General features: G+C 32.1%; 1 protein-coding gene across 2 annotated transcripts in view; it reads right to left on the bottom strand.

The window, feature by feature from the left end:
* The window catches only part of LOC118195019 (dual oxidase-like), a 511,368-nt gene that overhangs the window by 210,805 nt on the left and 275,421 nt on the right, over nucleotides 1-25,142 (bottom strand). For both annotated transcript variants that reach the window (XM_035366249.2, XM_035366251.2), the window contains exons 5-6: nucleotides 23,215-23,419; nucleotides 12,584-12,750 (exon numbers count right to left, since the gene is read on the bottom strand). In XM_035366249.2, the coding sequence (XP_035222140.1) occupies nucleotides 12,584-12,750; nucleotides 23,215-23,419 (372 nt within the window). The remainder of the gene's footprint in view (nucleotides 1-12,583; nucleotides 12,751-23,214; nucleotides 23,420-25,142) is intronic.

Raw genomic sequence — 25,142 nt, 5'->3', positions numbered from 1 at the left:
TGTGATATCCATTATCAGACAAAAATGAATCAGGGATCATAATGCAAAGAATGAACATTTCGAGGAGGAAACGAAACTGAAAGAAGAAAAAAGCAAGACATACAGTGGATGGACAAAAATATGGAAACACCTTGTGAAATGCATGTTTGAAAAGAAAGATTGATTTTAATGAAATATGTAGGTGGCGCTGGCGTTTTTGACTACTGATAGCACCTATACAACTTCGTAAATGTGCTAAACAGTTCAGTTGTTGTCGGAGTACTGTTATGTGAGGTTGTCATTGCATTATGTCAGAGTTAACAGACTTCGAACGTGGGCAAATTGTTGGAGCACGTATGGTAGGTGCTTCCGTAAGCAAGGTAGCCGAGGTGTTTAGTGTTTCAAGAGGTACTGTATCGAAGATTTATTCCGCATATTTGAAAAGCGGAAAAACATCATCTGCTAAATCACAGCGCAGACGAAAGTGTGTCCTGAGTGATCGTGACAGACGATCATTAAGGGCAATTGTGACGAAAAATAAGAAGACCACAGGTGCAAAAGTTACTGCTGAAATGAATGTTGTGTTACCGAACCCTGTGAGTGCCAAAACAATTAGAAGGGAGCTTCATAAACAGGGAATTGCTGGCCGTGCTGCAATTGAGAAGCCACTCATCAGTGATGCTAATGCCCGTAACAGGGAAAGGTGGTGTTTAAGTCATAAAGCCTGGACTATAGAGCAGTGGAAGCGAGTAATATGGTCTGACGAGTCTTCTTTCACATTGTTTCCCACTTCTGGCCGAGTTTACGTCTGGAGAACGCCATCTCAAGCCTATAATACAGACTGCTTGTTGCCAAGAGTGAAACATGGCGGGGGTTTTGTTATGGTTTGGGCAGCCATATCGTCGTTCTCTGCTAGCCCCATGATAACTGTGTCAGGGCACATGACTGCCAAGACTTATGTGAACATTTTTACCGATCAAGTTCATCCCATGGTACAAACTTTGTTCCCCGATGGTGATGGTGTCTTCCAAGATGACAAAGCCCCTGTTCACGCAGCTCACATTGTCCAGGACTGGTTTCTGAGCACGAGGATGAGTTGTCCCATTTCCCCTGGCCACCACAGTCACCAGACCTGAATATTATCGAATCTTTGTGGTCTACATTGGAACGGAAAGTGCGTTCTCGTTATCCACCGCCAACATCGTTATCTGAACTTGCAGGAACCGTTTTGCAGGAAGAATGGTATAATATTCCCTTGGCAAACATACAGGAACTGTATTTATCCATTCCGAGAAGACTGCAAGCTGTTTTGGATGCCAACGGGTTTCCTACACCATATTAAGCAAAGAAACATGTTTTTTTAAAGGTGTTTCCATATTTTTGTCCAACCCCTGTATATTGCTAGAACAAAAATGGCAAAAGATAAAACTTTGGATTGTTGAAGCATCATACAAAACCTCGCTGTAGGGGGGAAGACGATAACAGAATTTTGCAGTTTTTAACATCATTAAAAGAGAATGTGATCTGTAAATCATAACAAAAGCAATTATTTTATAACTTTCATAAGCTGGCTCATTTAATTACGGGTAAGCATGCAAGAAATATTCATCAAAGAATGGATTTCTTCCTGGAGAATATTTTAAATGAAACCGATTCATATTTACTAAGGAAAAACAGAAAAAATTAATGCACCCCATTTGCCAAGAATAGAATTCTGGGCGGACTACCACAGTACAGCTGTTTTGACTATTTGGATATATAGAGAGAGGAAGTAAAAATAATTTATAAAAGCACGGTTTTACAGTTTCGTCATTTCACATCATGATGCTTTATTGTAAGATTTTTCAAAATTGCACGATTATTACAACTTAATTTTTAACGCTATATTTTTTATGGAAGGGCTTTTGAAAGTGCTAAGTTTCTTCCATTGGTTTCTATTTTGCCGGCAGTGTTTCGCACCGCCATTGCTTTCTCCTGCTAGGACACCATACATTGACTTTCAAGGGTTAGTTGCACTGGTTTCCCAATGCTTGTGAATATTTTCATCGATAATTTAGTCTTTAAAAATTAGTTATTTATAATGATAGATACATCACTTCAAATGATTTTAAATGCTCTGTAACACTTGTGACTTCCGTCCCAGCAAATGCGAAATGGGAAGCATTTCAGATATTTGCAATTTGAGTTAAAAATTTGTAGATGTTCCTACTACGCTCATAGTATGTAAGCATACCACTTTACAATAATTTATGGCTCATATTCTAATCTGCATTTATTTGACTACTATTATGTAACAATTCCAATCGCTCTGCAAGTCAGTGAATAAGAAACTAGCATTCAGTCGATGATTTTCACTTGCAATTAACGTAGCAGAAAATGCTGCATAACTCTGTCTGACGTGTTACTTTTCGTTCCATTTCGGTAAGACATAAATAATTCTAAGAAGACTGTCATATAAGAACCCACAATCTGTAATCATCACCTGATACGAAAACACAGGGGAGTGTCATCTACTTCGCCCCTAAAAGTTGCTTTAAAGAGTTCTCAATGAAGTGTAATAAGCAGGTAGGTTCTAAGGTCATCAGCATAATAGCCGTAAATAGGTGTATTACAATTCATAACAGGATACATCAGGCTAATATTAGTTCCATTAACGCTTTACTTCAAGCTTGATATTTTGAATTTTTTTCTCTTCTCTTTGAAAGCCACTCATTCCAATGAAGTTATGTTTTTGCTGATTTTAAATCACGCTATAGTTGAAAAAGAATTCAACTAAACTTTTATTCGAGGGTTCATTTGGTAAACTTTCCTTTCAATTTTAAACGTAGGGGGAAAGTATATTTTTCCTATAGCACTAACGAGTTTTAAAAAATTAATTTGTTTTCATAGTTAAGCATTCAAACAAAATTCCTAAATATGCGAGTCACTTTATCTGGGTGGGAAGACACGAAAAGTATTATCATACTTACCATGCTTAGTATCTGTACGCTGTGTAGTATAGTATTCGTACTTTTTAATATATTCGACTATTGAGTATTGTTATATTTACTAAGCTTTTTTCATACTATAAAATATAACAGTAGATAACAAAAATTATTAATTTATGAAATTTCTCAGAGATATGATTGAGATTATTTAATGATTTAAAAGAGCCATAGAAAACAGAAAGCTTTAGAATCCCTGTTCTAATGTATGCAGTTAAAGTAACAAAGATTAATTTGCTAAGATGTATTTTTACATAAACTTCCATTAAATACTACTTAACTAGCCACTCACCATCGGCTAGGTGACTCCAGCGCCACATTCACGTACGCTGTACTCTAGCGAGTGCTTAATTTTCATTTATATTTCAAAACAAATTTGAGCACTTCTTTAAATTGAGAAATGTCAACTGTATTATAGTTATTTTCACACACGCTAAATATGTTGAACAGAAAAAATTATAATCATAATGATATTTGAAAAATTCAGGGAAGAAAATTGATAAGGTTTTCAGTCTGCAGTATGGCAGCAGACTGCAATTTTAAATTTGGATCATACAAGCAAATCCCATCCGAACAATCCAAGTAAAAATTTATTTTGACAAAATAAAGAGTTGCGAAAAACCGACATCTCTAGTATGCTTTACGGCAGTGGTTCTCAAAGTAGGAGTGGAGAGAAAATTTTCATAGGTAGCTGAAACGTTCAGAAGTATTCTTTTGCTTATTGTTTAGTTTTATATATATACTTATAATTACAAATTAGTCTCTGACTATTTACCAAGTGATAGCATTTGTATACATTTATCTATTATTGCGTCATTATGGGAGATACGTATGTACAGACGACACAAAAAAAAAAAAAACTCTTCAGAATCCATTTTAAATCCTTTTTGCAACCCGTTTTGGCAACAAATCTGTCCTCACATACGGATGTCATGCAAAAACATCGTTAAATGGCATTCGATAGCGTTGAAAATGCATATTTTCGTTGAAATATGATACACGAATATTTTCGGGATTACAACACTTCTTTTACTTCGCACAAAGAAGTAATAAAGCGGTCTATATGAGATTTCAAAATAAATTCGTCTACGTGAGGTTATGGCACTGTTACGCACGTTACACGAATAAGTAAATGAACTAATACTGGAAAATATATATAATAATAACTTAACATATGTACACCTCATACGAGTTTGAATTAAACATACATTTTTGCGTACAACGTGTAGTATGTTTTGTTATTCTATTTGATTTGTTCCTTTTGAGTAATATAATCTATTAATTGAAATGCATGAAAATGATTTTTAAAGCTGAGTACAGGAAACGGGCATTTTTTCTCATACTACGTAAATATTCAAATATTTTTCACAAGTGAACTTTCACATCTAATATAATGCGAGTGGACTTGCAAATGAGATAAGATTCCTCGTTCTGCCCGGCTTATAACGAGTGAACACTGCGTTTATGGTATTAAATTATTCTACTATTCGCAGAGATAAAATTGTAAAATAACTGCATGGCGTGTAGCAATCAGGAATTTAACAATATTAAAAAAATTAGAACCTCATAAGTTTTATAGCTTATTTTACTTTCTGTATTCAGACAAAGGAGCCATTCATAAGCTGATCAAGAGAACTTTACCTCTGAATTTACATTTCAATCCTTTGAATCCGATCGTGCTACAGTTTACTTATAGAAAATTACCAGTATCTTTATAGTTACAATCTACAATTTATAGCATCGTGTTAACTCATCCCTCGTAAATCTCACGTCAGCAGTGAAACACGTCACGCTAATAAAAAGATAAGGCCTATCCATTTCTGTGCATATGTTTCAGATAAAGATCATTGGCATCCAATAATCACCCAGTTATTACACCCAAACCTTAGAACGTAGATCACAGACAGGCTACTTACAACAGGTCAGGCTGCAGCATATCTTTAACACCCTACCAAACAGATGAGTTTGGCTACCACCATCGCCATCGTTGTTCTTATCGGTCATCTAGATCAGTCCTCCTTAAACACCCATACTCGTCGTTTCTTGGGAGATAATGGCCCAATTTCAAGCAGCCGTTTTTGTTTCAGCGAGGCCTTCAATTATGCCACATTTATACCCGTTAATCTGGAGGAAAGGTCCTCGTTCTGCATTTTTATTCTTTACCTTGTCTAAGATGAGGGTTGGTGCCCCCCATAGCTCCAAGCTTCCTGATGAAGGATAAGGGTTATTAAAGAATTATGGTGGGCAATTATATTTTTCTATCCAAGAAACTATCATCTTAGCCGGTATGTGTTTTTGATTTTGGAAGGCGCCCAAGCCTCGTTATAATGACGGATTGACTGCAGAAAAATTGTTTCTGGATCGCCATTGTTGCTAAAAAGGTAGAGTATGGATGGCTAGCTTACTATCTAGAAGTAAAATAGTGATTCATTGATATGGAGTTCACCTTGGGAGTCTCTTTCCTGAGAATTTAAGATTTTTCTATTTTCTCCTTGATGTTTCATTTTCTTTATCGTATTTTTTGAAATTCGGTGTTTTAGGAATACAAAAATACCTTCAATTTAATTTTTAATAAAGATATTCTTTTCATCAGTAATATTAATTCTTTGTAATTTTAATTAATAATTCTTTGTTTTAATTTATGATAAAAGCTTTTACGAATCATCCACCTAGGCTCTCTTCACAGTAAACAAAAGAAATTCAGAAGAAGGTTTTTTGCTTTTACAAAATGTGAAGTGAAGAAATGCGAAAGTTTCGAAGTTTTAATTGCCTACCAAAAGATACGGAAATGATAAAGTTTTGATTTGATTTATTTGATTATTATAAAAGCACGCTAGGCTATCTACCTAAACAGAGGGATACTTTCGTGGAAGACTTTCTAAGAGGAACTTGGTCGTATCCATGTCATACATTAGTAAAATCCATGTCATACAAAAGGAAGTCCATGCAGACAAGCTCGTTCACCTGGAACCGAACCCGGGCGAACTATTAGTGTTCAGTGTTCCCGCTCGGCCCCGGGTTGGCTATACGATGGTTAAAAAAGTGTGTAGATCAGCATACCTTCGAATTTCAAGCTCTCAAATAAATCATTGCGGACAACAAGCGTCGAGTTTACATTAGGCGGCAACAGGATTGAGAAACATTAGGGTAAAAATATAATGAAACAGTAGAAGAAAAATGATGATCGTATTGCAGTATAGCCTTTTGTTTTTCCTACTATCTAATCTCAGATTTAAAACAGTACTGTTGCTGTCACCATATCCATGCCTTCAAGAATACTTCAGTCTTCTTAATTTTGGAAAATGAAATTACGTGATATATATATTATTTATATTTACACAGTCTGTGCATTTATCGTATAACTTTTCCTTTTAATGCTATTTAAAGCTTTGTTGGTTATTTAACATGATTAACTACGTGGTTGAGCGTTAATATTATAACTACTATGACTTTGATATGCCTTAAATTAGTTTGATAAAAACTTCATAAGTAAAGTAATAAAACAAATTATGTTACATGTATATACATAATTAAATATGCAGTTTTTTTTTCCTTTTGTTTGCTTGAGAAAGATGAAAGAAAATCGCAGGTAGAATGTAACTAACGGAAAGTGAGAAGTTTTCAAGCATTTTAACATTTGAGAAACTTTTATTTCAGCAAAGGGCAAAAAAATACCGTCAATATTTTTTCTAGTCCTTTGCGATTCATATCTGATTTTTATCAAAATAATGAACAAAAAATATTACTCGCATAACATACCGAAACACAAAGGTATGTTTTTGGATATAGCTAGATTATGTACACAAGTGTATGTACATAAGATGAAGGTTAATTTCGTGAAAAACATTTTAAGGAAAACTGACTCATTTACACGTTATGCATAGAAAAAAACTACGAAACCTCTCATTCGTCCAGTCTGTTCACCAGAATTTGAGCGTTGATTTTATTCCACTACCGCTCGCGGGATTGGTACATTTTTGGAAGAAAACTAAACTTTTTAAAACGTTAGAATGCTTTTTTTATTTTAAATTTATTTTTTGTTTTTTAATTATTTTACTTTATTTTTATTTATTTTAAATTAATAGTAATTGGTTTCTTTGCTTCAGGCCATTTCGGCATACGAAAGGTTTCACAGGAAAGCTCCAGCAGGAGGACCTGTGTCATGGAAATCTACTAAATTCCGAAGGAGAAGGGAAAGAGGAAACAAGAAAGGTATTGGAAAAAAAAATTATTATTTCTACTTCTAACAAGTATGCGTACACTTTCATCTGAAATACATTTTCACTCCCTCATTTTCAAAATCAGAAATAGATTCAAAGGGAATCAGAAAACAGCCCAATGATTTTCTAATACAGTCACAATTTCATTTTACTGGTCATATTAATAAGATACAGCAACCTGAAAAATGCAGACGTCTTGAAATTTCGCTTAATAGATATTTCATCGCCATATTTCAGTTTCTCTTGCAAAATATAATAAGTCTTAACGGATGCACCCGTTCGTATTATAGTCGGATCAGTATGTGAAGTTAAGTATACTATAAAAGCCTCATGGTTAAGTACAATTCCGCTCAAAGGTTTCATTCAGAGCAAAGTCTTTATTCAGATAATTACAATATAATGTCGTTGGAAATGCTTCATCCCCAATGTAAAGTTATATATAAAGTTAAACAAAAAGAGGAAGCCTGGGTTCTGTGAATATAGCAAAACCACGAAGGCTATCTGCCTAAGATGAGGGATGCCTCTGCTGAGAAATTTTCTAACATTCCCGTTACATATGGAGAAAATCACAAGAACCAATCACGCAGCCAGCCCGTTCGCCTGAGTTAGAACACAAACCATATCAAACTAGCAATATTCAGAGGGTTGACCACTCGTCAATTATTGGAGCACAAAAAGAAGATGAATATGCGGATACTTTCTAATACAGGCACAAAAATTAGCAAATTTTCTTTTTATACTAATGTTAAAATTATTAGCTATTGCATTTTCGAATCGGCAAAAGTACTTGCAGTTTCTTTTTTCTTTAAATTTAATGAAAATAGCAAATAACTCATGGAATTAATTCTGCTGCTTGCTTTTGCTAATACTTGATGATATATAGCCCTAAATTCATGCTTGACATGAGATGGATTAGTTGTGTGCAACAATAAAATATTGAACTCTATTTTATCTTCTTGGACCATCTATTAAAAACGACCTCCCAGGTACACTACCATTAACAATTATCTTCGCTTCACAAACGGTAGACACCGGAAAATATTATTCCTCTGATTCCATTCATGGTAAATGGGTACACGTGCATAGAAGAAGCAATTACAAAATGTCCAACCTAAAGTGTGGCAAAACCACACCCAAAGGTGGATCTACCGTTTCCAGCTGTGGTCCTGAAGAAGTTCGCAAGCGGCAAAATAGAGTGGGGAGAGAAGTTGGACTTAATTTCTTGTGCCAATAGAAAGTGGTTGCATCAGGAGCCAGTGACCTATATGTCATTGTTAGCTAAAGGAACCTGTTCCACAGTTTGGAGAATTTAGGATGGCTTATGATCGTCCATTCCTTTGTCTGAATGAAAAAACACTGATGTCGTCTTTGGAAACCTCAGAATAAGGCCAACGGGTGTCCAGTCTAAACGGAGTAATTTAGTGCATGATTTTAATTACGTTGCCTATTCCAGTTTCAAAATGAATCGCATGACAGTATCCATTGGAAACCATATGCTTTCAAATAAAAACTTTTAAACGTGTTTTAAAATTCACCCACCCTCACACAGCGAGTTCGTAGCAGAAATTTCAAATCAAATTAATGAAATATTAATAAAGTACTGCGTTTTTTATATTTATCAGGACTTACAATTTCTATTGTTGGTATTAAGAAATAAAAATGGTATGTATTTCATATGAATTTCAATCAGAAAAATTTACATTGACCAAAAATAATGCAATAATTCTACTGTAGATTTGTGCAATGCATTAAATATTTTTCAATGTCAGGAAAGGTTTTTTAAAGCATCAAATAGTCAAATACTTTTAATACTAATATTTCAACTTTTAGTGTACCATAGTAGGTTTCTTTCTGTTATAACGTTTTAACCAAGCTACTCTGAAGATGAATGACAGAAAGGTATATTTTCCTTGAATTACTTAGCTGCATTTCCTCACTGTGCATGATTGTTTGTAAGATGCTAGGGAAGACCAAAAGGAGTATAAATTATTTTGAAATTTAGTATGTTGCAAAAGCCTTATTGAGTTTTTGTGTAATGTTGGTTGAAAATAAGATGGAATGTTTCATCAATCATTTAGCATTCTTTACTTCAAGATATTTTATAATTTATGACCCTACTATACGTTCTAACACTGAAGTGCATTTATCAGTACCTAAGTTTACTATTTGAGAAACGAATAGCCTGTCAGTCGTTGTATACTGCAAAAACACTGCACGCATTATTACCAACACTAGGCGTCGAAAATGAAGATTTCCAAAAACCTTCAGTACATTTTACAGCAAGAATAAAATAAAGTTATGAAATATTTAATATTTTCTGTATTTTTATACTGCACACCAAGGGCAGTGGCAAATCTCTTAATGGGCTGCTCAAACCCAAATTTCCCAAACGTCAAGCATTGTGTTCTACCAAAACAATTTTTTTAAAAATTATTTATCATTTTTTAATGCGTGATTTGTGTTTATCTCAGCACCTTCATATTTTTTCATTAAACATCCGATTACATTTTACATTATCACTTATCTCTATTTATAATTGCTGCAAATTGTACATCTGAAAAGCTATTACATATTTCAAAAAGTATAATTTCATTTATTGTTCTTAGAGCGCGAACTGCGTCAGAATCTTCAACATTACATTAGTTAAAATTTGGTAAGTTCCAACTATATAATTTTGTGTAAAGAAAATTACGTGCATCTGTTAACATATACACATATATAATGAATATATATATATTACTGATATTTCCTTTCAATACGTTAAATAAATGTTTTGAATATGCCCAATAAACTGCATATATAAATTTATCCTGCTGTGCATATTCAAATGGCAAAATGGCTCTACCAACACGGAAAATTCAAATTACTTTATTTTTATATTTTCTTATTAATATGCAGAAGACAAAATATTTCTATAGAGATTTTCTAAAGATAATTTTACGAGATAGATCGAGTAAAATAGATTGAAATTACTACAGCCAAACATTATTGATATAAGTATTACAGCTAAATATTTCTTAACAAAGTAGATTTAAATCTAGCGTAATACTAGTTTTTAGTTCGGCACATTTATCGGATAATGGTAGTATTTTTTTGAGCTGATTTGTAAAAGGTGAAAGCTTCACAAATATTCTGAGGGTGTTAATCTTTTTTCTTATGAATAGAGTTCTCCAGTGTTCAGGAATTCTAAATTTCTATTAGTAATTTAAAATTCCTGAATACTGAAGACTCTGAGATCAAAGCAATGTTACTAGCAAGGCGATTAAGACAGTTTAGGAGCTTAAGATAACATTCTTTCATCGGATCTTATATCCATTTTCTTGGATTTTATGTGATGGAAACAAAACTTCTTGCACTTTTCTCACAGATCTAAGTTGATTTTAAGGATCTATAAAAACTTTTAGCACTAGGCTCGAGCCTTTTGGGTAAATTCGGAAAAAATTGTTTAATTTAATTGTTAAATGGCCATAATTTACTTTTGGAATATAATACATTCTGATGTCTTAGATGATAAATCTAAAAGTGAACTCCTGTTGATGGCTGAAAGCGTTTATTGACATTAGTTTCGATAAAAGATGATTAAAGCCAATTTAAAATGAAATAATGAGCCATTACACCTCAAGCATCTGTAATAAAATATTTTCATAGTATATTATTTATAAATCTTTGATTTATTTTCTTTACTGACGTGCGGATATTCAAATAGAACTTAAATAATGAGTTTTAATAGCTTGTTCTAGCAATATTCTTTACGGCGTGATGACAAATAATTTTGATAAAATATTTTCACAGACTTTAATCATTTATCATCACATCCATAAGATTATTCAGCAGGACTTATTGATTCGGTAGTCCGATGTATGCTTTATTGGTATGTCTCGTACACACTGACTTAGTAGTTATTTATTCAAATATTCTAAATTGCATATTAATTCAGGAGAGCAACAGGCAAAAATATTACTCCGATAGAAAATAATCTCCATCAAAAGTCGGTGACATCTTATGAAACTCACCTCCTGCATAAATTATCGAAATTTAAATAAGTTCGAATAAAATGCGTAAAAAGAGCGGTATCTTTGAAGGATAATCAGCAACTTCTAAATACATCTGCCAAGCCCCCAAGTCTGAAATCGTACATGTACTGGACTCTTTGCCCATAATAATGCTTGCATTAGTTACGCCTGCGAAACTTAGCCATGCATTTCATTGACAATGCTCATTATTCTTGGAAGACATTTATAGTTCTATCGCCTTACGGCCTAAGGGCAGATTTTTCAGCAGGTGGTGGCGCAAACTTCTTCGGATCCCGCGAATTGAAATGAATGAGCAAGACATGGGTTGTCGCATTCAATTATTATCAGTTATTAAGCTAGGGATCTGCATTTTCATCTAGCCATAGTTTAGACATCGCTGTCTGGTTCATTTAGAGAAAACAGTTGCTATAGCGGATGCCATTGAATAGGCGTAAAAATGTAAAGGTGAATTGAAGGATAATAACTCTGTTATACTTCATATAAACAGCAAACAAATCATACAATGAACAACAATGATTCATACTAAGGTTGATCAGTGACGACTCCAGTACTCACTACCCGTTTTGGCTCTTGCAAAATACCACCAAGATAATAATTATATGTCTATTATTTTGTAAATTATAAATAACTAGTTTTAATATGTATAGTTCAAATAACTTGTAATGTACAAAGTCTTTGTTTGCTTATTCTTGAATGCTAAAAATACATCGGGTTAAATTACCTTTATTCTCAAACTGTGTCGCTTTCTTTTCATAACTGCCTTCCAGCGTGGCATACGTGCCATGGTGGTACTTTGATTAATTTCGGTAAATATGACTGGTATGCGTATTATCGTTTTGATCGGCTTTTTTCTTAATATTGTCTGCACAGTTCATTGTATTCGTTGTCAGCATATTAATTACCATATAAAATGTGTACGTAAACAATGTTCTTTTCAAATATTAAATTTCCTTAATTTCTATTTATCCTAACATATTACTTATCTAGTTGATATATATTTTCAAACAGAATCGTCTATATTTTTTCGGAACATTTCGGACTGATAGCTATTTCTCAAATAATACATTAATAATATATCTCTCAAAATATACATTTATACATTTAATGTAAAACATTCCTCAAAAGTAATATGTTTAAAAAATAGCCGTTAATGACGCGTTCTTTGTGAGTCACGTGTTCAAGAAATAATACTCAATAATGCATTTCTGAACATATATAATACAAAATACAAAATGTTTTGCTTTCGTATTGAATTTTCATAAATCAAAATATGAAGCTGGCCTAAGCCATAAGTTATCTATTTAAATGCAGCTCTTAACTGCCTTAAAATTAAATTATGACAGAAGACATAGAAATGCAACTTTACCTGCAAAGAAGCAATGACCCATCTTCTTGCTCTTTCGAAAACATCTTCGTCAGACCAGTCAGGATGTTCATCTTGAATCCTCTTCGCCATAACATTATGCCATCGGAAAAACACAATACCAAATGCTAGAAGAGCTGGATTCTGGTTAGACCTTGGATCTCCCAATACTAAAAAAAAAAAAAAGACCTTTAAACTAAACTAAAACTACAAGATTGCAGTAAAAATACTCTCACTTATTAAATTAAATATTTATATTTATTTTTTATTCATTAATTTTGCACATTTTAATCTCAGTTATACAACTTTTTCCAAAAAAATTCGGCATTATTGTAAAATACCAGGATGGCAGACACATGACTGTTATTGCTATAATGAGTTTCATACATATCATGAAAGTTTCATTTAGGAACAATGAAACGTTCCCCATTTTCGAAGTACTGTAGAGTCACTGACATAATATTAAAAATGCCAATATCAAATAATGAAAGGCTTATTGTATGTTAAAATAAGCAAACATTTTATACGAACAACTGTCAAGAGACATTTCCAGAACAAATTTCTTAAAGAAGCATCTCGGCATGAAAATCTTACAATTGTCATGCTGCGAACAGTTTGAGGAGACCGGCTGTTTATGTAAGGAGAAGCAGTGCTACAAATACAGAGGTTCATATTTGTTTTCGGACATCTGTGTTTTTAAGTTTTATTTACAAATATCTGTTACTAAATGTTACTGTTACTAAATGTTAATAAAGTGACTTTTTCTTTGTCATACACTATTTATCATCTTTTTAAAACCTGTTCGTTTTCTAAAAATTTATTCAAAAGTGTTTGATTTTAAACAAAATTGTTTATTCATAAAGTTTTAAAAATGAACTGGCATAAATATTCGCACAATTTGAAAAATCAATTTATATTTAATAAAAACTTGAAAATACGAGGACATTCAACACCACATTAGATATTCAACTAAAATTATACTTTTCTTGCTCTTTGAATTAAATATCACTAATTTCTTCAAGTAAGAATGCTCTGTTTAGTTCTATTTCTCTGTAAGAATTCCTTTTAATAGAGCTTTTGAAGAAATTCAATGTTTAGTTATTCTTTTCTCCAACTGACTCCATTCATGTTCGATAAAATTTAAGTTCGAAAAATCTGAAGGTATTCAGATAACTTCAAGATAATTGTAGAACAACAATAACCGAAAATTTAGAGCTGTATTTTTGGACTGTTATTCTGATAGAAATGGAATGTATTTTGCATTTAAAGATTTCTTGCAGATGCTTTTAGGCTTTCAACAAGAATACTTATATACTATTTATTTTGATCCATATTATTATTATTATATAAAAAGGAAATATTATAAAAGTATACTATACAGTCCATATTATAAAAAGGAAATTACATATTACAGAGGCAGCGCAACATATCCAAAATATTATGTTTCCACCATCATAGTTAACAATAGGCACTAAGTTTCCTGTATTCAGTTCTTCATTTTGCTTTCGCCTCACAGCAATTATCCATCGGACCCAAATGTGCTAATTTTGACTCGTCTACAAATGTAATATTATTTCAGTATGATAAAGTTTTATTTACCATAGAGTTTGCAAACTCCAGACGTATTTTCATTGTTTTCTTATTGATGAAGTATTTTCTTCTTGCTGATTGTCCATTGTATCTATGTGCTTTAATGACTCTTAAAACAGTTTCGGGGTTAATTTTTATTACAAGCCATTCTTTAAAATCAGCTGCAAGTTTTACGGCACTATTTTTGGGTTCTGTTGGATTTTTCAAAGATTAAATTCGGATTCTTTCGCGCTATCCTAGAGTGTGGTCCACACATCGGTACGTTTTGGACAGTCCAAGCAATTCTGTCGTTTTACTATCAGAAAGACAGTTGCCCGCTTTGCACCAATGATTTTTTTGAATAACTTTAATACTGTGATCAGCTTTAAAATCGTGAATAGCTAAATTTCGAACAGAACAAGTGGTTAATTTGTAGCGTCTTTCCGTATTCATTTCAGACACTTGGAACTGTTAATATATTTTGCTAAACAAGTAATAATAACTTAGCAAAAATAAGCAACTTAATAATAAGTATCCTAATTTGCTAAAACAAGTAATAATAATTCTTTTTATGCATTCTTATTTCAAATAAAGAAATATATGACAAGCAACATGATCTTCCATAACATCTGAACAACACTATTATATGTTATTACGAGAGCTGTTGATTGACGCTTTCGAAATAAATTATTTAATTGCAAAGAATCTTTTGATACATTTATTCTGTAACAAGCAGGTCTTAAATTAGAATAAAAAGTGTATATTATGAAAACATTTGAAGGTTCAATAAAAGTTACGAGAAGTACAAGATTTATACAAATAAATTTCAAAAATACAAGTGTCCGAAAACAAACGTGAACTACTTCATATGAAACTGGTGCAAGCAATAGCGTGGCGCATTACTCAACGTCTGAAGTTCAAGCCTTGCAAACTCCACCGGTACTAATACTAAGAAACACTGACAAACCATGATAGGCAGAATTCTGCGTGAACTTTAAAGCTCGGCTTGAAGTAAGTGGTATTTAGAGTGCTTACTGACGAAGTCATGTTTCACTTGTATGATAAATTGAACAGGCATAATTTGAAACACAGAAAATCCGAATGCTACTTTGGAAAACTAAATGTATCCCCAAAGGTTAGCAATTTTTGCACTAAGCCAGCCGCATGCATATGGATGTCCCCTTTTCACAGAGTACAGCATAATGGAGTCCACCTCCCTTTACTTGCGATCCGAGTAATTGCTCTCTCGGTTGTAGGAAGAAGTACAGGACTTTATTTTTTAGGTATCATCATATTTGCACAGACACGTATACTATTAGCTTAACCACAGTTTTCTAGAATCCTGGGTTGAATTGAGTGATGTCCCAAAGAAGTTCTACCTACTCTAAGATCAACCAATCTAATATCTTATAATTTTTTCTTTTGGTGAACGTGAAAGACAGGGTATTTATAGCCCTGCCTTCCAGGATTTACAGCAAATAAAGTAGCCTATAAGCGACGCGGCCGAAGATGTAGAGTAACGCGCCATGTTACAAACAGTCATGATTTGCCGCGTTACAAACAGCGTCCACATAGAACATCTGTATGTGCGCCTAGAAACTTGGAAAGGTTGTCTCTTACGTTAATTTTGAACTTGTAAAATAGATTCATTACATCAAGATCAGGTATATTTTTCGTTCTGAAACGTTCACCTTGAAATATTTGGAGGGTTACTTTGAGAGTTAGCTTCGTTCTTTTCACTTTTTTAAACTAAATTGCTTTTCGAATGATTACAAACATTATTGTATTCCAGGTGAAAGGAAAAGAAATTTGAAATACTTCCACACAGAATTATTTTCCAGTCTCTAATATTAAAGCACAAATACTTGCTTTGTGCTGCTAAACTTTAATTCTAGCGTAATAAGAGCCAGTATTGAAATCAAAATTACATAATTCCGGCCTTTCTGAACAGAAATGGGTAGCAAGAGACGGTCCTAAAATTATTGGACCTACCTTAAATTTGTATTGATGGAAATTAGGTGAAAATATTTATTTTTAAGCCTACGTGTTGTTTTAAAAATTTTAAATGATCTTTACTGACTTTTGTAAATAATCTACTGAAAAAAACTGATTTTTCAAAAATTATTGTACAAATTCCCTTTAATTAAATGGAAATGTATTCCTTTTTTAGTTACTTTTAGATTCTAACTGAAATATTTGTTGAACTTGAAAACAAAATAATCTAGCATTTCATTTTTTACAGAAATATAAACAAAACTCTGCGAAACGACGAATTGAATATTCAAAGGAAAAACCTAAAAACTATATTGATTTCAGTAACAATTTGCTAAGTTGAAGAACGAATAAGCTAACAGCAAGACCGAAAATGGTAAATTGCAACAAAAGTATTAATCAAAACCGGTAAAGAATTAACAGCCGATGGAATAATTAACTTTGACTCCAAGAACCCCATCAGTGACCGAGCGTTTAAGACATCTGAATACTGGCAGTTCGATCCCGGCTAAGTGCAGGCAGGCAGGCTGCATGATTGATATCCCCTGCCACGTATAACGTAAATACGAGCCTTTTCTCCTTAGAGAGTCCTCCAGGAAAGCATTCCTTCCCTTTGCAAATAGGCTTCAAAAGTTTCGCAATAATCAAGTAACCTAACATAACTCGAACTACCATATGTGTATGCATGTATCAGTAATGAACTTTTCTGCGGAAACTGTGATTGGTTTTTCTTAAATATGAAATGCCTTTGAAATAGTTATTGAATTTTTTAACGTAAGTAATTTCTTAAATTATTTAATATAAATGATAATGAAATGGGTTATTAAATAAATAATTGTACAGACAATAAAATCAACATATATTTTATGCAAAAAAATCATTAAATAGAAACTTTGTTCAGTCAGTATGGCCAGTAAGTGAAATAAAAATGTGTTTAATAGATAAGATATGGAGCAAATTTTTTCCGAATTCAATATTCCAATAATTAAAAATATATTCAACATTGTAAATTTTATGCTTTCTTTATGGGATTCTTCTTTGATTAATAAATACTTGAACATTAGTGGGCTGATTAAAGACTTTTAAAAACTCGTTAGTTATCTAAATAAGGTATATAATTAGTTACTAAATGAATTGCCTAAATGCATGGCTTTCAGCAGAAGTCCACAGAAATCCTTACCCGGATTCTATTTTTACAACCATTGGTCGTAAACATACACACCCAGTTACAAAAATGTGTTAAATAATGAACAAAGGTTCATGCTTTAGTATTTTTAAAGAATTTATAGAGACATTAGGTATTTTCGAAGCAGAAGTCGTGAAAAATAAGCAATGCCCTCGCCGGGACTCGAACCGCGGGCCTCTCGAAGTCGTGTCGAGCGCGCTGATCACTACACCACGGAGGCATGCTAAGAAGGTGGGAGAAATGCCTTATAAAATCAATTTCGTAAAAAATTACAAAATCTAATATTTCACTCTTTACTATGGTCCTTATACTTAGGAAAATTTTATAATCGTCAAAAAAAATAAAACATAGAACATTTGACGACAAATATTGACCAAAATATTTGATACGAAAATCGGGAATGATATTCAGAGGCACTCTATAAACTGAACAGCAGAATATTTGCATTTATTCGTATATAAAAATAAAATACGGTTTATAAAATGGCTTTTGACATTAAAATATTACATGAGCATTTCTATGCAGATCGGCGTAGAAAATACTGTTGAACATATTTTATTTTAGAAATGGAGACTTTTTTTTAGACCAAAGCGGTCTAAAAAAGACCAAAGCGGCCCCAGGAGGGCTTTTAGTCTCAAAACGGCTTTTTGCGTCGAATCACCATACACGACTGTAACACTTTTTAAATGGTTGCTACTAAATATTAACTACCTGGTTCATATTTAAAATAAATTAAATAATGAAGAATCTGCATGAATGTTTGTATGTTTCTCGCACTGTAAAAGAATTAACGATACCTAGAGCCATCAAGTTTTGAACAACGTAATTCTCCACCCGAATACATGCACCTGAAAGCCCGAATCTTGAATTTCGAATATGTTTTATTATCTATTTCATATTTTTTAAACTAGCGAATTTTTATTAACAAACTCAACAATTTCAAAGCGAGCAGTGGCAACACACTATGGAATAAAATACTTTTATCTCCAACACGTGAGACTATCTTTCGGAAATTCTAAAGAGATGCTATTTTAATTTTTTTTTCGTCCAGAGGGGCGTTAGCCCAAATGCTCTCGAAACGTGTAATTGCATGTAAATGAAAATCACGCCCTTTTGGCGTAATATAAAATCTGAAAGCTTTCAGATTTATTTGTTTTGTATAATCTAGTCTTCATGTTCTAGAAAACACTGGTAGGCTCAGTATCGGCTCATAAACATCTTGGTATTTGCATCAATAAAAATGAAAAATATTTCTACTTTAAGGAATGCTTTACCATTATCATATTATCATTCTAAAGTAAATGTTACATAGTTACAAACTTAGAGTTTGAAAACTTACGAATTACTGTATGAAAATTCTTTCGGCATACTAAATGCAACAAAACCATAAAAAAGAATCAGTAAATAAAAACAATGAAAAGGAAAGACGTTGAATAGTACTTAAGGGGAAAAAATCAACTCCGAATTATTCTAACTTATTCATTAATCGCGACCTCTCAGTGTAAATTCAGAAGGACGCCAAATATGGCAAATTGTGAAATTATATATACCTCAATCAGTTTTTGTCACACAGTCAATTTTTTTACGTTTTATTTTTTATAACGAATACAAAATTTTCCTGAGTATACGGATCAGAGGAACGTGTAAATTAACTGTTTTAAATTTAAGAATACAAAAACATTAATTTTTGAATCGTTTAAATCATTTTTGTAACTGGATGTACGTGTCTACTAACTGGATGTATGTCAAAAGTTGTGGAAGAACCCGACCAGGTGTTTTCTGAACATGGTGTATAATATTGTATTGCATCAAAATAAACAATATGTTGTACATGTAACAAAACAAACAAGTACTTTTCACTCAATTCTGGGGGAGAGAAAAAGAGAGGTACCCCCTGTTTCAGCCCCAGCGGACACTCATGCTTAAATAAGTATTAAAATTTAATTTTGAGAGTAGATTCGCATAACTACAGATAGTTTGGAAATTATTTCATTCCAACAGGTGGCAGTCAGCTTGAATCCCACTACACGCGGGTCCAAAAGAAGAATAAAATTGATATATCTAACTGTAAAATAACATATTAATTTCGAAACGTAGCTATATCTTTATATATTTTTCGAAACGAAGTATATCTTGCGAATGAATACGCTATTATGAAATCGTTAAGAAATGCGTTTCATTATTAAACGGAATTCAACGTTACTGCCAAGCATTAGAAATAAAACTTTAACTAGCAGAAGTACCTTATAAATTATTTTTATTTTATTTTATTTTTCTTTATTTAAAATGAACGTTTAGTAATTAAAATATTTCATCTTCAATAGAATTATCAGCACTAGTCAGAAAATTACATAAAGTTACAAGTTTAAATTTAAAGCCTTTTATAACTTTTATTATTATATTGATTTTATTATGAAACTAAATGGTAACACAAGGTTCAAGTTGAATTCGCATACTTGATATCAGACGTACATGAAGCCACAGAACTGAAACTGGAGCAAAGGTAGTCAATATAGGAAAGATTGAGGAAATTAGAGGAAATATTTCATGTAAAAAAGAGAAAATAGCCGAATTCAAAACTATATTGTTTCCCTAAGTTATAAAAAGCAACTATCAGATGTTTTACAATGGTGGTAAATCTCTGATTTTTAAACTTGTTTAAAGCTATGTATTTTAAGCTAGCTTTTAAACATCTGATGTTAAGCATACATAATTCAACAAAAGTGGAAATAACTTGAATTGTCGCGTAAAAGCTAAAAATAGCCTATTTAAAAGCTGTATTTCTGTCCTCAATGTCCTGCTAAATGTTTGACAAATGATGTTAAAAATTATAAATTGATAAATATTTATAGAAACATTTTACAGGGCCTTTGATCTCATGTTAGTTATGTATAATGGATGGAAAGCCTATTTAGCCAAAGTATTATATTTGTCTTTTTAAATCCTGTTGCTTTATAATAAAATTTGTTTAATCTTTACCCCCTTCCCGTGGCTTAGCAGACAGCCAGTTCTTTGAACGATTATTTCAGGAGATGCAACATTTAAAAATCGCGTTTCAAATTTTACAGTACATTTTATATTGAACATTACATTGCATTTTTCGTAATTACTACTATGAAAAATTATTCAAAAATTTTCTAGAAAGAAAAAAACATTGGCCATGAATATCCATCAATCAGACTGACAAAACATTGAAAACATAATATAAATCTTCCAGCACAAAAGAGAAATGAAAGAGCTTTAAAAATTCACAAAGGAACTTCGCTTACGTTGAAAAATATTTGAAAACAGCTTTCCCTCTAGGGAATATTTCATTACCGCTGCTATTCAAGAATAACTTAAAAATCACCACAGAACTGAAAAATTACCTATTCTTGTTCAACTTGAATAAAACATCCTTTCCTACAGTTTAAATATCTAGATAATTAGGGACACCAAATATCTTTCTTTACGGTAAAGTTATAAAATTTTAAAATATTCTGCTCTTTTTGAAATTTTTCTAATTTTAGAATTAAGAATCAGATAAACGCAGTATGGAATGTAGTAGAAAGAATCAGTATAATATGTAGCTGATTTTTCTGCAATTAAAATTTTACACAATTTTATAATTTATGAAACTGTGTAATATTTTTATAAATTATTTTTAAAAATATTTATGAGCTACTATATTTTTAAAAATGTAACGCCCGATTATAAAAATTATGGCATAAAAATTATGGCATCAAAATGGACAAAATTATGTAATATGTAAGTTTTTTTCTAAAATGTGAACTGTAGCTCAGTTTTCAAAAGGGCAATTTAATAGTTTTAAAATATTGCATTGACTGCGTAATTACTGGCCACTTTTCTGTTTCATTAAGTTTAAAATTTCGGTCTCTCCACTTACTGATAGTAACAGGCGTTAATGAAGTGACCATGCCTGTTCCTTCAGCATATTTGTTAACAAGTCTGATAAGTTGAATAAATTGATAAGTTGAACAAACAAATCTCAGATTTTTGTTTTAGATCTCGACGTTCTTCAAGTCTTATATTTTCCACTGTGCTCTGGAAGAGTGTTTCGTATTTCTTAATACGAAATAAGATCAACTAGTTAAACTGTAACTGATGAACTAAGCGGTTTAGTGGAAAAGCATCTGGAAAAGATGTGAGCATGACACGAAAGAAAAATGCAATATTTGAAACTGCTGCAAAGTAATGTATCTTTGTAGCAATAGTATGGGCACATTTCATTTTTTTTTTTTTTGTTTGTTTTAAAAAGGTAAAATGATTTACTGATGTGACAAACAAGTGAAAACAAATGAGGAAAAGAAAAAACTTCACCGTGCGTAGATTATTTTGATAATGGGTGAAGTCCGAAAAATAATACCCAGATATACCATTACATGTATACTAATGAGATAATTTGAGTTTCAATATTTATTTCGGTTTAAGTGATTACGACAAAGCCACGAAGGCTGCCTGCCTAATGGGTGAGATGCCTTCGTTGACGACTTTCTAAGAGAAATTGGCTTGTATACACGTTACACATGAGGAAAAACACGAAAGCGCCCATGCAGCCATAGCAGGATTCAAACCTAGTAGCGAACTACCAGTGCTCAGAAACTTTAACCGCTTGGCCGCTGGTGAACTTCTTGAGTTTTAAGAACTTTGATTTACGAACTATTTGTTAACAGCATTGAGCCAGAGATGCTTTTGGTATATGGAATGGCATTCCCATTTACAAACCTCCAACATTGAAAACATAGGATAAAAATGATCAATTACGCAAAATTATATATTTGTTCTAAGCTTCATTTGATTTGGTTCGATTCACTACAGTTGAGGTGTCGGGAAATTCATAAGAGAAAATGGCTCGTATCCACGTTACACAAGGAGAAAACTATGAAAACGGTCATGCAAATTTACAGCTCAGCCTTTCTTTTATCGGAGTTTTAGACATCCTTTCCCTTCGTTACACATTATGTTTGCTAGTTATATATTTATATTGGTAGGAAATTGTACTCATAGAATGTATGACTCTTCTACTTTTGTTTTTAAACCTGCATTTCTCAGTTAAAACGTTTTTCCAGACTCTCTCATAAAGTTTCTAGCATTCTCTGCGTTCTCATTAGTAAATTTCTACTCTTTTACTTTTTATCATAGGCATGCTGGAAAAAAATGAATACCTTGTAATCACTTGAAGTAATACATTTTATTGCATAGTGAGGACAAATTTCGCCAGTGTCCGCTACGTTTTAGTTTTGAAGAAACTGTAATAGCCAAAGTCTTAAATAAGACGGGGCGAGAAATTTTATTTTATAATTTAGTTATTTGTCATTAATTTAACACATTGTATTAATATTTTACTTATCTCTTTTCATTGTATTTGATTTCAATTACTAATTAATTTTTATTCGTTTTTTGACGTCTTTTGAGAGTTCTATCACGTATAATTTAAAAAAAAGGCTTTTGTTAGCAACAACAGCTAAAAATTTCAAAATATTTAAATAATTATTGTATGAGCTATTAGAATTTGAATAAACAAGGAGAAATGCAAATTGTGGAAACTGCGTTTAAAATTCCTAATCTAAGAATCCTTCGATTCAAAACTGATATTTAAAAGTCATACTCGAACTATTTTAATATTAAATTTATATAATGAATATATCAATCATGTTTTTCTTAGAAATTTAAAAGAATTCAAAGAATTTTGATAATTCAGAAATTTGTGTCATAATTTAAAATCTTACTTCTTATAAAGAAGGTTTTAAAACAAAATTCCTGTAATATATTAAAACCAGGCTTTTTGAAATTTTGTGATTCTTAGGAAATATATAAGATGATTAAATTATGAAATATATACGATGATTAAATTATGAAATATATACAATGATTAAATTATACTTACAGAACATCCGTTCAGGGCTCAACGTCCCCAAATATCTTGCAGGAGGAAAGTTGATGAGGGGCGCCCTTGCATAGTTCCTTGGAGGGAATTGACCACTTGAATCAGATATGAGTGTCCCATTTTCAAAAGATCTCATACTATTCACCCAAGCCTCACTCGTACTGTAAACGAAACTCCCATCGATCCAACTCGTCATTTGGTTCAACTAGATGATAAAAGAAAATTTATAAGATTCAAGAAAGATAAAAAATATGTAGATAAACGATATACTCGTATATTATAATTTAAATTAGCAATTGCCCCTTAATGATTAATTTTGAGTATTTCCCGCCTCTGTTCTAAATATGGTAATACATTTTTCTGCATTGAGCCATTTCGGAGACTAATCCATGGCGTATGACTCTTGCAGAATGCCGGTGATGTAAATGGAATTAAAACTCGAACAACTAGTAATAATTTTACAGCTTTTATAATTATCCAATTAATTATCGACAAACGTAAACAAACTCATTCTGAATTAAGATTTCATTCTGAACATAACTCACATGGTTTCTGCATTTCGGCCTAGGTAGACCTGCTGCTTGCTGCTTTTCTTTTGCCTGCAAAGCTATTTAAAATACAAATGTTCTTGAAAGCTATTTAAAATACAAATGTTCTTGTTTGTAGCGTCAAAATATTAACCGAAATAGAAATGAATATTTGATATGTCTCATCTGCCGAGTTGCTGTTCATTACAAATCAACATCTATGAAATGCAACATTTTCAGTATCTACGCAATTGAAATTCCTACATCAGAGCATTTAAGTTTGCTTCATTATATATATTAAACTTTATATACATATATATAAAGTTTAATATGTGCACATGTTTCCAAACATATAAATATTCAACGAAGCCAACTAGTGTTAATACTTTAATATACTAATATTTATTTTATATAAATAATACTGTAATTTACCAGTTGCAAAATTTCTAACTCTGTATCCTAGCATACTCTGTTATATTCAAAAGGGGGCTGTGTACCTTATACAAAACCGAGATTTGGGTTAAAAAATTCCTTTCCTTATGCTCGATGAAAGTCTTATTTCTTATGTTTCCAAAACTGTTTGAATTTAGTTCCTACGTTCATTTAAACCGGAGTTATGATACTTTATTTGACACCTTGTCCGCGAAACGCGTACCCGGAAGTGCACAAGAAGTAAATATTTAAAAGACCGAAGTGGGTGTGTCAGTGTTGTTTACTTCTATTTTCGGGGCTTAAAACTTTATCTAATTGCATTTTAAAGACCAAAAAGCATTTTTATGATGGCAACAAAACAAAGTTCTAGCATATTTTCAAGCTGTGTGTTATGAATTCACTAATGCATTTTCGCTCGTGTTTTGATTCTGTGCTTACATTGCTGATACTTTTTTTATTTATTACCGAGTACTATTCATTATTTCATAGGTATAGATAGATATTGGTATAGATTAGGTATAGATATGGTAAATTAGGTATAGATATTGGTTATTACACTGCAAACGAGTATGAAAGTTTTGATGTTAACCGTATCGAAAATGCAAAACGACATTCCCTGATTTGGCTAAAAAGCAGATTAAAAGCTACAAGAAAGCAAAAAAATGTAAATTCTGAAAAAAAGAGGGCATTAATTTTAAATCAGGGCAATTTTAAGTTGGCAAACTGATCAAAAATAGGTAATCGAGTGTTTGAATTCTTTAAATGCGTTTATCTCGTTTTTCATTTTTCGTGTTTTAATGCTAACATGAAGCACAATATCTCTAAACATTATGATTGAAATCTTAATGTAAATTGGTATACATGTTTAGAACACTTCATGTAAGGAGATAAACTATTTAATAATTGATAAATGCATTTTTACTTCCTTGTATGAAGTAAAAAGGAAGTATTGTAATCGCAAAAAGTTTC

Source organism: Stegodyphus dumicola, chromosome 2 (genome assembly GCF_044657685.1).
Source record: "Stegodyphus dumicola isolate Sdum_Otavi_A_Nest chromosome 2, ASM4465768v1".
Taxonomy (NCBI): domain Eukaryota; kingdom Metazoa; phylum Arthropoda; class Arachnida; order Araneae; family Eresidae; genus Stegodyphus; species Stegodyphus dumicola.
The sequence above is the reverse complement of the archived record's forward strand: the minus strand, read 5'-3'. Positions and strand labels throughout refer to the sequence as shown.